This window comes from Dreissena polymorpha, chromosome 2, assembly GCF_020536995.1.
Source record: "Dreissena polymorpha isolate Duluth1 chromosome 2, UMN_Dpol_1.0, whole genome shotgun sequence".
Lineage (NCBI taxonomy): Eukaryota > Metazoa > Mollusca > Bivalvia > Myida > Dreissenidae > Dreissena > Dreissena polymorpha.
Window position 1 is genome coordinate 127,825,017 of NC_068356.1, and position 14,619 is coordinate 127,839,635.

Sequence of the window (14,619 nt, forward strand, 5' to 3'; positions counted from 1 at the left end):
AAAACTTCTTTTAATCTTTGATTAATTAATAATGATTATACATATTCAAAGGCAGACATTTTATTATTTAACATCTTTATAAATCAAGTCTTATGGTGTCAAGGATCCAATTTCGTACCCGTCTCTTCTCTGCTTTCTGTGGTTCCGCAGAATACACGTAAGCAGTACTATCAACGATAAAAGCAGAACGCCACCGGACACCCAAAGAACTATCAAAATGACTTGCGCTTCCGTTTCCGGGGAATTATATGTCTGCGAAGTTGTCGATTGCGTTGAATTGGTAACTTTCTGTGCTGAAATATCTGAAAAGTTTCCAAGTGCATGGAAATAAATTAGAGTTACTGGCTGACTGACTATAAGACAGTCCGGCCGACTTACCGTCAGACAGACCGATCGACCATTAACAGTCAAATTACATTCATTAACATTTAAATATTCACAAACATGAAACAAATCAAATCATTTAATAAGATACCCAATCCCACAAACCAAATAAATAAACTAACCGCAACAAAATAGTGAATGACACGCTCGATCGCACAAAAAGACAGATAACGCAATTACACATTGCCGGTTATTCACCTGTTCGCTTTTTTATCAGCGAATGACCAAAAGAAATCGGACCAACCTGCGGGGGATATACATCGGAGAACATATACCCCCCCCCCCCCAAAAAAAAATAAATCACTCAATAGCACAATCAATCACCCATTCAAACAATGATTCAAACAATGACCACACAAGCTTACCTGCGGGTGAGAGGCATTGGGGAACGCTTCCGTTCCATATGCCCCTCGGTAGACACTCTAGCACCTTCGGTCCCGACAGGATGTCGACGGGGTCGGCGCATAGAAACTCCACCATGGTGCCTACGGAACTGGAAATCGTTGACAACATTACGCTGTTGTCGGCTGTGATTAGAGGTGGGCACTCCACTGAAAACAGCGTTAATATTAAAGCTATTTTATGTTTTGCTTATACAAATTTAGCGTCAATTCAGATTTAAACAAGAGCACCGCCTTGCGGGTGCAGACCGCTCATCTATTTTCTTTTTAAAGGTGAAGGGACTCTCATTTTCAATCACAAAGGAGGGAGGAGTGGAGTGAAGAGGGGTGTATAGTGTGGGGTTGTGGACATTTATTACATTATCTTCCAAAAAAAGCGAAAAAAAAAAAAATTAAAAAATCGGGGGGGAGAGGGGGGGGGGGGGTGGGGGGGCGATGGGGGGGGGGGGGGTTTGGGTGCGATGGTTGGACGGTATTTCAAACATAACCGTTTTAAAAGATGTGAGATGATCTTAAAAAAAAAAAAAATCAAAAAAAAAAATTGGGGGGGGGGGTGGGGGGGGGTGGGGTGGGGGGGGGGGGTGGGGTGGGGGTATAGTGTGAGGGTGTGGTGGTCATTTGTGAGATGATCAAAAAAAAAAAAAAAAAAAAAAAAATAGGGGGGGGGGAGGGGGGGGGAGGGGGGAGGGCACGGGGGATGGTTTGGGTGGAGTCTATTGTGGTATGTCAGGTAAGAGTAGTTTCATCAAAGTATCAATCAAATCTAATCATAAATAAAGAAGTTATGGCAATTTTAGCAAAATTTAATAATTTGACCTTGAGAGTCAAGGTCATTCAAAGGTCAAAGTAAAATTCAAGTTGCCAGGTACAGTAACCTCATGATAGCATGTAAGTATTTGAAGTTTGAAAGCAATAGCCTTGATACTTAAGAAGTAAAGTGGATCGAAACACAAAATTTAACCATATATTAAAAGTTACTAAGTCAAAAAAGGGCCATAATTCCGTAACAATGACAACCAGAGTTATGCAACTTGTCCTTTTACTGTACCCTTATGATAGTTTGTGAGTGTTCCAAGTATGAAAGCAATATCTATGATACTTTAGGGGTAAAGTGGACCAAAACATAAATCTTAACCAAATTTTCAATTTTCTAAGTATAAAGGGCCCATAATTCCGTCCAAATGCCAGTCAGAGTTACATAACTTTGCCTGCACGGTCCCCTTATGATAGTTCATAAATCTTGCAAGTATGAAAGCAATAGCTTTGATACTGTAGGAATAAAGTGGACCTAAACACAAAACTTAATCAAATTTTCAATTTTCTAAGTATAAAAAGGGCACATAATTCTGTCAAAATGCCAGTCAGAGTTACATTACTTTGCCTGCACAGTCCCCTTATGATAGTTAGTAAGTGTTGCAAGTATGAAAGCAATAGCTTTGATGCTTAAGGAATAAAATGGACCTAAACACAAAACTTAACCAAAATTGTCAATTTTCTAAGTATAAAAAGGGCACATAATTCTGTCAAAATGCATGCCAGAGTTATCTAACTTTGCCTGCCCAGTCCCCTCATGATAGTAAGTAAGTGTACCAAGTTTGAATGCAATAGCATTGATACTTACTGAGAAAAGTGGAACTAAACGCAAAACTTAACCAAAATTTTCAATTTTTTAAGTATAAAAAGGGCACATAATTCTGTCAAAATGCACGCCAGAGTTATCTAACTTTGCCTGCCCAGTCCCCTCATGATAGTAAGTAAGTGTACCAAGTTTGAATGCAATAGCATTGATACTTTCTGAGAAAAGTGGACCTAAACGCAAAACTTAACCGGACGCCGACGCCAACGCCAACGCCAACGCCAACGCCGACGCCGACGCCGACGCCGACGCCAAGGTGATGACAATAGCTCATAATTTTTTTTTCAAAAAATAGATGAGCTAAAAAGTAAGAATAAGTTGATTACTTAAATTTAAGTTTGGATCAAGTTTTGCAGAAGCAGCTCTTTCACATCTATACAGTTCTTTTTCAAGTTAGGCAAAATTGAACAGACTGTCACCCTTACCCCGTTATCATAAATATCATAGTAATACAACACTGACTTCCTTAAATCACTAGTAAATGTATACTGGAATACTTCTGCATAGGAAAACCAGTATTTTTCATCAAACATTGACAAATTGTAAAAAAAAAAACAAAAAACTTTTAAATATTTCGCTTTTTCATTAAGATAGTATCTGGTTATAAATTAAAAAAAAAACAGTTAAGTAAGTGTGAACTATTGCATATGATAATCTATTGGTTTTCGCGAAACTTTTTTTTTGCGATCACAAAAAAGGTTTATGATACATCATGTTTTTTTTTGCGAAATGTAAGATATTTACCAATTTAGTTTTAAATAACTTAGAATTAATGCATTAATGGTGTGACGCATTATTATTTTTTTGTTAAATACCAGTTAGTCATTTTTGTTCTTGAGGATTTGTAATTTTCAAGAAAATTTTAATTTTCTATGAATTTTTGGGAAAACAATAACAACATGTTTGTTTTTGTCATCGTTTAAAGTAAGATGCACTGAACGCACAATTATCCGCTCTATTCGAATACCTTTTATAACTTTAAAAAGAATGTCGCGAAAATTGTGAATATTTTCACGCTAAATTTAGAATTTTTCGTAAAAGTAAGTGAAAAGTATCCGGTTATCTTATGCAAAACTATGCTTCAATGCAGATGTCATATACAAGTACTTGATCGTGTTTGTCTTCTCCTTGTTCTCATGTGAAAAAAAAAATCTGTTTATCTTGGAACTTAATAACATTATTAAACCAACAAAAACATGCTTTTGGTGTTTGTGTTTGCCTTTTAGACAATCGTAAGAGTAGTTTGCTGTAAATTTATTACCAAGTAATTTTAATAACGTATAAATAAACAATTCGATGAAAAATGGACCTTACCCAAACTTGGTAGGCGCATTATTTCGAAGCAATAATATGCGAAGATAAACGTTAAAATATGGTTAAGTTTAATGATACTCCAAAGACTGCACAAAACACGCACAGTCACACACAAATGGCAGACTTATATATTTGCCATCTCTTCGAGCACTAATATACACTGATTTCAAAGCGTTCTCTCATAATCGTATCCATCCGTTTATGCACACGCTTTATAAGAAATTGAACACAAATCATTTTGTTTCTGTCTTTCTCGCTTTTATTGATATATAACACAAAATAGACGAACTCCGTTCACTGCGATACGCATATGATGACAACAGCAGATTAAGTCGTAATAAAAGGTTACAAATCACCCCATTTAATCAGCAGACATTGTACAGAATTGAACAGCAGAATAATATTTATAACTTAATGAGCACTACGTTGATAGCCGATGTATCCCAATTGACAAATCGGTACAAATAAAAATGATGTTATCATCAAATAAAAGTCAACCACGCGTAAAATTAACGTATGCGGATGTTTTTGACAGGTGAGGTAGTGTTTTCCGCCACGGGCGGTATTGTGTATTACCCATTAAAGTTAGCGACTCTTCCACAACGTTAAGAGTTAACCGCCATTTGAATTTTCTAACCTATTTTATGTCTGTCGCCTCCATGGGGTGGTTGACTTATCAACTGTTTACTGCACTGTGTCAATTGATCAACTATAAGAACAATTTTGGTAGTTTCATATAATTCTAATAACACATCTTGCGCAATCATGACATCATAACTATTTTGACGAATTCTTTAGATTCATAAAAAAAAAACTACATTTTAAAATATTCATTTTAATATGAATACACCATATGAGTCTTGTTCTGAGAAAACTGGTCATAATGCATGTGCGTAAATTGTCATCTCAGATTAGCCTGTGCAGTCCGCACAGGCTAATAAGGGACGACACTTTCCGCCTAAACTTGATTTTCGGTAAGGAGGGACTTCCATGAAACTAAAAATACCATAAAAGCGGAAAGTTTCGTCCCTGATTAGCCTGTGTGAACTGCACAGGCTAATCTGGGACGACAATTTAAGCACATGCATTAAGCCCAGTTTTCTCAGAACGCGACTCATATACATACGATTATTATCAACATTGTTAATTGCATAATTGGAAGATAAATCACAACTTTCCATAAAAAGAACTAAATACTATACTGTACATGAACTTGCACACATATTTAGCTATCATTGCTGTAAATTTCGAGGATTTTCTCGATTAAAAGGATTTTATGTGTGTTAACTCTGTGAGGAGATTGCTCTCGCACATCGCTATAAACGGAAGGTCGACTCCACCCCTACTATTTCCACTTTATAAATCGTCCCCATTGTTCGCCACCAAACATCTGGCTGTCGTGAAATGAAAGGAAACACTTGACTGGGACAAAATGGACGCATATTCAGGTTCGAATAAAGCTCCGGAATATTTGGGTATCAGTAACGTTGAATATTAATTTAAAATGTTGATGTTATACACTGCAGCTTATCGTGCATTTATTCTGAGAACACAAATCAAGATACATATGATGACGATAATTTGCACTTTTTCAAGGTCTGATTTAAGAAATACCGGGATATTTTTTCCAAAAATCCATTTAACTTATTTCATATTAAAGAATGTTAAGTAAACTATTAGGGAACTTATTAACAAAGAGAGACTAACGATGAGGTTGTTGATGTTTATGATTATGTTGATGATCCCGACGCATTTTGATGATTATGGCGACTGAACACGGTCAAAATACTTAATATGTATATATCGTCTCCTTTGTTCATACCAAATTAGGTGTTCTGACATTTCCTATACGAAGATCATACCGGTTATCAAAAAATTGATGAAATAACCAACAACACTGATAGAACACAATTGTACCCCCATGATTTTAACACATTTTGGGCGCCAACAAATTCGCTTGTTCTCTACCACCGCTCCCCCTCAATGTTTCCCAAACATCTGTCCCAGACAAAACCACTTCGATCCCCCGCTAACTCCCGCCGACGAAATGCCAGAAACACCATTGTTTCGGGCACAGCGATTTTGGGTTGTTCAAAAAGTCACAGAGCTTTAGTCAATTAAAGGCATGTCGACGGTAGTTCCCTATAATATCTTCACGAATATTAACCATGCATATTCCCTGATTTTTATGTTCATATTTATCTGATAAAAATAACATGTTGATATATTCTTGAAATTTATCAACAAAATGTATACAGCACAGAGCTTAATTTTCCGATACCCAAATCCGATGGGAGTTCGCTCACGATCCAGCTATATGTCACTGGGAATAATCTTCAAAATAAAAAAATATATTTTAAACAACAATTAAATAAATACTTCTTCAAGGATACGCTTATTTTTTAACATATTATAAATTATTAGTCGCCTATGTGCCCCCTTTAAAGGTAACAATTGATTTAATAAAAAAAAAACTACGCCAAAATATATTTAGGAAAGTCAACTCTAATATACGTCAGCTTAAGTAACAAACGGCCGCTGTGAAACGCAAACATAAGATCGTACTTACTAATTTGTGTCAATCTCCAAACATTTGTACATGTATATCGAAATATATGCCGGCAGTATTTGTCCAACATTAATAGTTTAAAATTGACAGGTTATGTTCACTTAACGGACTATTTATATATGTCCATAACCTTAATGCGTTTCGACATGGTTTCGAACCGACCTCATTTTATGGCTATTTCAGTATTCGCTATTTATCTGTATTCTGACATCACCATATGCGTCTAATATCAATGAATCAAAGCAATAGCATAAATCAAATTTGAACCAATAAACCATGCAAACCATAGAATTACTCTAACTTAACCTAAATATATCAAATATCGTTTTGCTTATGTCATAAATAGGGTATGCGTCGTTTTCACGGCGGTTACTTCTCTGTGTATCATTACTTCTAATTGAAATATAGTTATTTACCATAGAAGTTATTGTATATGTTTATTATTCTTTTGTTATATCTGATACAAAAACCAATTTACTCTATTGCGTTGAAAAGATTTCGTCAGCAAATATCCAAACATATCGCGTACAATGGAAAGTGGTTTTTAATGCAAAGAGTTCATATTCATCGCGTGACAATATTGTGAGTGGCCTGCATCGCTTTAAATGGTCAAACGCGGTTAATTAAATACAGATGGTTATTTAGCAGATGCCGTTGACTCATGCTGCAGGCAAAGTCACTTGAAATGAATATAAATATCAATTGATGGATAATAATTACAAGAAACGGAATAAGTTAACCGTTTGATTGCAACGATATTTACATTAACGCTTACATATGTTGTATAATGACAAGTAATTTAAGGGAAGCAAAACAAACCGGCGTCTGTAATTTGTTTTCTTGCCAAAACTGTTAATATCAAAACACAAATTCAAATTAAATACAGCGGCACATTTTCTCTAATTATATACTAGTTTCCATGTGGAATGTTTCCTTATTTAAAGGCATAAAAAACTTTCTTAAGGAACGGCGTGAAAACGGACCCAGGCCCCAACAAGGTTGTGCTCGGAATCTTTAACCAGGGTTGGCATAAAACCCGGATTTTATAGTATTGACCGGCCCGGGCGGGTAATACTGGGAAAACCCGGGTTTTACTGGTCAATAGTGTGCAATACTGGGTAATAAAGATATTGCAATATTGTATAACTTATACGATAATAATGAGTTTGTTCATATTAAAAGAACATATCTATTAACAATTTTTAAATATTAGTTACATTGTCAACTTCTAATTCATACGAAAACATATTCATAATTCCTTCTCATTTTCATGAAAATGGAAATTCTTTTTCTTTGTCTGTTTTGATGGGCATTACTTGGGTATCGAATATATTACACAATTATACAACAGCACAACTTGCATTATGATAAAAATGATTTAGTACGTAACAGAAAATAACTACTAATTTTGCAATTCTATTCTATTATTTACACTGTTAACTTCTACTTCATGTGGATGCATATTTATAATTACTTTTTTTCTGCTAAAAGTGCAATTCATTTTGTGTTAGTTTTGGATGGTTTGGATGGGGTTTACTGGGTAATAAAGATATTACACTATTATATAACTTATATAATTATTAGTCTCTATAAAACATATCTATTAATTATTAATAATTAGAATCTATTTGTTAGTTGGAAAGTTTGGAATCCTAATAATAATTTCTTATTTTTACATAAATGAATTTCAATTTAATGGTCTTTATGGACAATACTGGGTATATCTTGGTATCTGTGTTTTATCTGATTTTCATTTTATTAATTCACTGACATTATTTTTCTAAAAATATGATATGATTTGTAACAGACTGGTATTTATGAAGGAAAAGGGAAATGGGTAGAGACATGAGGGATTATACATGTAATATATCTTTTTGCTATCATGCAAATAATATAGTTGATCTCATGTTGCATTCAGACTCATGCCCCAATTTAGTGTTTTAAATTATTGACACAGTTTTGTGCCATCATTTATGACACTAACATCGTTTGTACAACTTACAATAACACTGGGCCACTTAGATAAACATTGGACCTATTTGGGCCACATAAGGGCCAGACAAAGGCCCTCTTACTGTTTATAAGGGGCCATAAAAGATACACAGACTAGTGCCAATTAGGGCCCTCCCATAAACTGTGAAAACATGCTTTGATTGCTACAGTAAGTGACAGATTCCTGTTAATTGTGTTTCACTATAAAAAGTATTTCTTCAATGATCCTTCATTATCAATTCTGACTTTAAAGTTTAATGACTGTTATTGTAATTCTTTTGTAATCTGCACAAACATGAAACCTAGAGATCCTATTTGGGGATTTTATGATAAAATCATAGAGGCTAGCAGAGAAGTAAGGATGATAAAAAACAATTACAACTGCATGTTGAATGGAGAAAAAATAGTATTGCCCAGTATTGCCTACTTTCAGAGTATTGCCCGGGGCGGGAAAAACCGGGTTTATCCGGGGCGGGTTTTTCGTGCCAACCCTGTCTTTAACACTTTAATTGAAATAGAGCGAGCGAAGTTGAAAGTTATGTTTTGGTGTAAACGTTTATGGCGTATAATGATTATTAAAACCTTATTTAATGTTTACAATTTAATTTAATGTTGTTGCACTCTGTTCATACACCATAAATCATCCGCTGACGTTTTACTACCTATTGAAACGACGTTTGCCACGATTAAAAATGGTAAAACCATGTACTGCCGTGTTAAATGGTTATACAAGTAACCTTCAAGCATAAAAAGTTGATACTAAAATTTGCCGTATGGAAATAATAAAAAAGTTGAACGCATGTACTAAAAACGTAGCTTCTCTTTCATCACACGAAACATTTGAACACGCATCCTTTTCTATATTTTTGTAGAAACTTTCTACACAGTAACACATGATGTCGCAAGCAATGTTTGAAGCGCACGCACTCATTTAATAAGCCTTTTATTATACTGTCCAATAATTAACGTTAGTCACTACGTTGTTCATCTCTAAGGGGTATGGAGGCCACAATGTCATGTGCAGAAACCGTTGCTAGGGAGCGGGTCGATAGTGCGACGTTTGATTAAAACTTGAGTTTCGTGTACTTGTATGATCAATAAGTTGGTTCGTTCGTTTGATAGCTAACATTATACTGTATTTGAAAACAAACAATCAAAACATGTTGTTTTTACGGTGCACATAAAACACGTTTTAGTAATTTCTTAAAATTGAATCAAGTTTGTCTGTAAAAACGAGATGACATACAGTTAATATCATTATTAAACGCTGGTCCAGTGGATGGTAAGTAAGGCGTGCGACGACTTATGAGATACTTTAATATAATGCTGACGGGACAGCTATGGTGAGGATAAACAATGTTGTTGATTTTTTTCTCATTTATAGGTCTGCCAAACATGTTTACATCACACGTTTTTAATGATAAACGAGTAATTTCCCTCTGCAGTCAGGATGTTCAAAGCGAAATCTTCCAAATCCCTACGTAAAATTCTTTATTCATATAAAAACACTGGTTACGATAATATGGTAAGATTTCAAACATAATCGCAAACACATAATAGGGTCGGTCAGGTTAGGCGACACAACGAACTTTTAACGCCTCGTTAAAATGGCAGTTCATTGTGCGAACAACTGAGTGGAAATTTTGAATACTTAGGCACATTTGTTAAACTGTACATCATTTTGTTTTTTAACTACGGTACATATACAATTACCAAAAGTATACAGAGTTTATTTAACTCTTTAATATGTCTGCTTATAGCGTGTATTTTATTTTAGCATCCTTGATAGTTATATACCAACAGAACCATGACAAATACGCCTTGTACACATGAATTGGCAAACACTCCGGAGCCATCAGACGTTATTAGTTAACCCCATGTAAATCCATTTATTGAAATTATTGTCTTTATTAAGTATGTACACAAACGATCAATACATTGCATCGTTTTTTATGTTTACTCTTTTGATAATAACATGTAAAATGATGATCATTTAATATGCTATCATGTTGTCATTTGGTTAATAAAATTCTCGTAGATTAATAATAAAGCCGTATGATTCTTATTAAATCACAATCATAACAACTAAACAAGTAATGTTTAAAGAGAGGCATACACGATATTTGTTTAATGTCAATGTTAATAACCAGATACGAGTTGATAACATAAATGAAATAAATATTCATATTAATGTTTAATTACATAATTTGGTAGTTAATAAAACAACTGTGCAATGCAAACACAATATGCGACGGTTATAACCTTCCAGTCGATATGTTGTTAATTAGTCAAAACACTTTTCATGCAATATTAAAAGCATTTTGATATATTTTGCGAGTTCAATTCCTTTCAATAGCAACGGCTATATTCGTATCGCAAGTACTATCCTATTATGGAGACATTTGGGTTTCCTCTTGGGTTGGTGATGACAGTTTGCGCCGGCATTTAACTCACACATGTTTTGTCAGTAAATTTGTCGAGATTGATTGGTCTGCTGAATTAAATTTTAGTTCGAGACTCAATTTAAGGAAAGTTCTATTAATACGCTTTGATTTATAAAAACCGCCAATTGACCATTTGTTAACTCGCTGTGCTCCTTTCGATTTACAAATGCATCACACGGAAACCTCTGCAACTAAAACGAATTAATTCAAATTAAGCACAGTCTATTCTCGAATCAAATGTTCTCTCTGTCATTTAACGGATAATGATACGCCGCGGGTCATCTTGTAAATTTAATTTGTAATCAATTAACGACGTTAAAAATGCGTTCAGTCCCGAGCGCTTTGAACATCAAAACTGGAAGCCAGATGGCCCAAAAATGGTATCATCTGGTGCAAGATATTAAGGCATACTTTGACATTATCATTGTTGAGTAGTTATTTATTTACCGAAATATAATAATAGCGTTGATAAATTCTGCCCGATTTGGTGCGACATTTCATGATATTTTCGAAAAGCTGTAAAACTCAAAACGGCGCAGTTACCCATCATCATCATCATCATCATCATCATCATCATCATCATCATCATCATCATCATCACCATCATCATCATCATCATCATCATCATCATCATCATCATCACAGTGCTCCAGCTAGGCCTAAATCGAAGGGCGCCGCGCCCTGCCCCCCCGAACCTCCGCCCTGCCCCCCCGAACCTCCGCCTCGCCCCCCCCCCCCCCTAAAAAAAAATTTTTTTTTTTTTTTTTTTTTTTTTTTTTACATATGATAATTTATAAATCTCTAATTACATTGTAATTAGTTTAATCCTTATTGTAGACATTATATTTGAATGGTTTAATTATAATGGGATTAATACAATTATTTATAACATATAAATGAACATGCAATAGAAAGCATTCCAGAAACACCCGCGCGCTCGAACGTGCCCTTTTCACAAAATACTGCGCGTTGAAAGTGCCCTTTTCACAAAATACTTCGCGTCGAAAGTGCCCTTTTGACAAAAAAGCCCCCCTGCCCTTTTCAAATCCTAGCTGGAGCACTGTCATCATCATCATCATCATCATCATCATCATCATCATATCACCACCATCATCATCATCATCACACAAATGAATATGATGATGCCATTATAAGCATTATGACTATTACAGCATTCAGCTTTTTCACAATCATATTATTACAATTAACTCACCACAATGATCATGTTATCAATTATATTACTATTAAAGCTGAAACGTAATCTACTTCATGTATGTATACCGTTATTTAACTCTTTCAGTGCTGGAACCGAATTTTGAAGGTCTTTGCAAACAGTTTGGATGCAGATGAGACGCCACAGAACGTGGCGTCTCATCAGGATCCAAACTGTTTGCTATTCTTATAATATTCTTAAAAAAAAGAGAATGCTAATTTTAGAAATTCAGCAGACGACATTTTAGCAGACGACAAATTTCCCAGCATGCAAATGGTTAATGATGTAATTCATACAGTAACATACACACCATCAAACTCACTTAGCACATTGCATTTACAGCAAATGACAATAACCAATATTCGCAATAGCTAATTAATTATTGATTCCAACAAAATAAGACCATCGCGTTTATTACATGTTTTTCTGTCACATAAGAGCGACATGATGTTATACTGATCGAAAAATTATGTTCTGTTATTGAATTCTCACCCCCGATAAAAAGACACACAATTGCATGGCATGGCGCCTGATAAAAAAGGAGAAAAAATAATGTGGTTCTTAGGTCGTGTTTTTTTTTCAATTATAAAAATAAAGCTGTTGTGTTGTTAATCTATACTCTACTACTTACATGCTGCATCTATATGTCTTCCTGGTGCGACTGTAATAAATCCTACACCCATAACAAACAACTTTTATTAATTGGTAAAACAACAACTACAAAAACAAAATTATTTCCAAAAATGATTTTCGAAATACTTTAAATATGAATATTTAAAACACATACCGGATACGTCGCTATTCGGAGTAGAAGCCATTGTTTGATCTTCTTCAATTTGATTTATCTTAGGTAATCTCTTATCCTGGCAATATGCGCCCTTTTGTTTTGGATATATACTTTAATCTTCCGAACGAAGCCAACTGTATCACATATCCTTAGTTCAAAACTATCCTTTATGGTTTAATTACGCTTGTTGTTTTAGTCACATATTTTAAAAACATTTTCCGCACAAAAAGCAGATGGGGATACTATTTTTCCATGACAAAGCCGTCTTCCTTACGTTCCCTTCCAGCATAAAGTGAGAAAATTTTGATATTATCTTGCTTCTTAATCTTTGGAACGTTTTGTTTTCTTACGCCTCATTGAATCTCTAGATTACGGTTATTGTCGACATCCGTTCTCCAGCACTTGGATCGGTTCAGATTATTTGCATAAAATATAAAGGCACACTAGGAAATGTCTCGCGCACATTTGCCGATACGCTTATTCCAATAAGAGGGTGAAAAGACAGCTGATAAAGGGGCGATCGGTTTGTTGATGAGTAGAGCCAGATGTTATAGAAACATATCGGTAAAGTTAGGCGCACTAACGGAGTTTTCCGCCACAACGCCTTGAAAAGGCATTATCGATTTTTGTTTGTTTTCCAAAACAAACATTAGAGTAAAATACTAAATTAATGAACATCAGATATTAAGGTTCGCACAGATTGTAGTAAAGATAAATGTAAACGTGAGTTGTCCATTTAACAGATTTAATATACTTTTTCGATGGTTAAAAGCTACTTTTTCGACGGTTGATTATCCGCTTTTACCGTATTCTTCAAATTCAGCAGGATTTGCCCTCACGCATTTCTGATGCACGAAAATTATCTCATTTACTGATTTTGTAAAGTTATTAAAGTCGCAAAATGTAGAGAAATACAATTGTAAAACTAACTTGGCGTTAAAGGGGCCGTCCAACAGATTTTGGCATGTATTAAAGCGTGTCATTAACTGCTTTAAAAGGTTTATATTGATAAATTTAAACATTTGAACTAAAAATCTCCAAATAAGCTCAGTTGAATTATCCGAAGGGATATTAAATAATTATAACTCTCTGATTATACTCCTTTAATTGACGTTTCGGCATAATGCCTTTATCAAAACATTGGAAATTATATGTTAACTACATTTTTACGTCTTTTGACTGCACAATTTAAATAACAAAGAAAAATGTTTTTAAACGTCAAATGACGTTGTACATGATGACGTCATAAATGGCGTTATTTAAAATGGCGCCAAAAAATGTAAAAATGCGCCAAAAATGAAATGACGTTAAACACTTACATATTTTGTCTTAATCTTATGTAAAATGTGTGCTTTATATATTTAATAAATTGATATTTTACAATAAAACAATCATCATCATATGTAATTATAATCGACCTAAACTTATTATCATTAATTAAATAGGGTAAACTTATTTAATGATTTTAATTATTTCAATCTATATCTATGTAAAATATTATATTGATATTTGATTAAATAATCATATATACTTGCTATTCTATATAACATATACACATTATGGATAAGATAAATTGCATAAAGTACTCTTATTTTTACATACATTTAGGTTGATGTTTACTATAAAATGTTTTTCACATATATTTTTTACAAGATAGTTTCCCGTAGCAGGACATCAAGTTGATTTTTTGTATTAAGTCCATTTGGCGATTGTGTTTGAAACTTCTTTATGAATTCCAGTTCTTTAATAAGTCTGTAATAATGGGAACTGTCTCTTATTTGTGTTAACACTGATACACCCATATCCTGCACTCTGTGGCCAGCACCATTGAAATGTTCTGAGATCGGTTTATTTCTTCGTAGCCGCACGTCAGCCTCGT

The 14,619-nt window shown here is 34.4% G+C and overlaps 3 protein-coding genes across 4 annotated transcripts in view; all 3 read right to left on the minus strand.

The window, feature by feature from the left end:
* Positions 1-925, minus strand: part of LOC127868954 (uncharacterized) — a 6,158-nt gene extending 5,233 nt beyond the window's left edge. The window contains exons 1-2 of the mRNA XM_052411173.1: positions 750-925; positions 119-302 (exon numbers count right to left, since the gene is read on the minus strand). Coding sequence (XP_052267133.1) covers positions 119-302; positions 750-897 — 332 coding nt within the window. The 5' untranslated portion in view covers positions 898-925. The remainder of the gene's footprint in view (positions 1-118; positions 303-749) is intronic.
* LOC127868950 (uncharacterized) overlaps positions 1-14,619 on the minus strand; it is a 350,197-nt gene that overhangs the window by 45,530 nt on the left and 290,048 nt on the right. The window lies entirely within an intron of this gene.
* LOC127868951 (uncharacterized) overlaps positions 1-14,619 on the minus strand; it is a 340,228-nt gene that overhangs the window by 45,530 nt on the left and 280,079 nt on the right. The window lies entirely within an intron of this gene.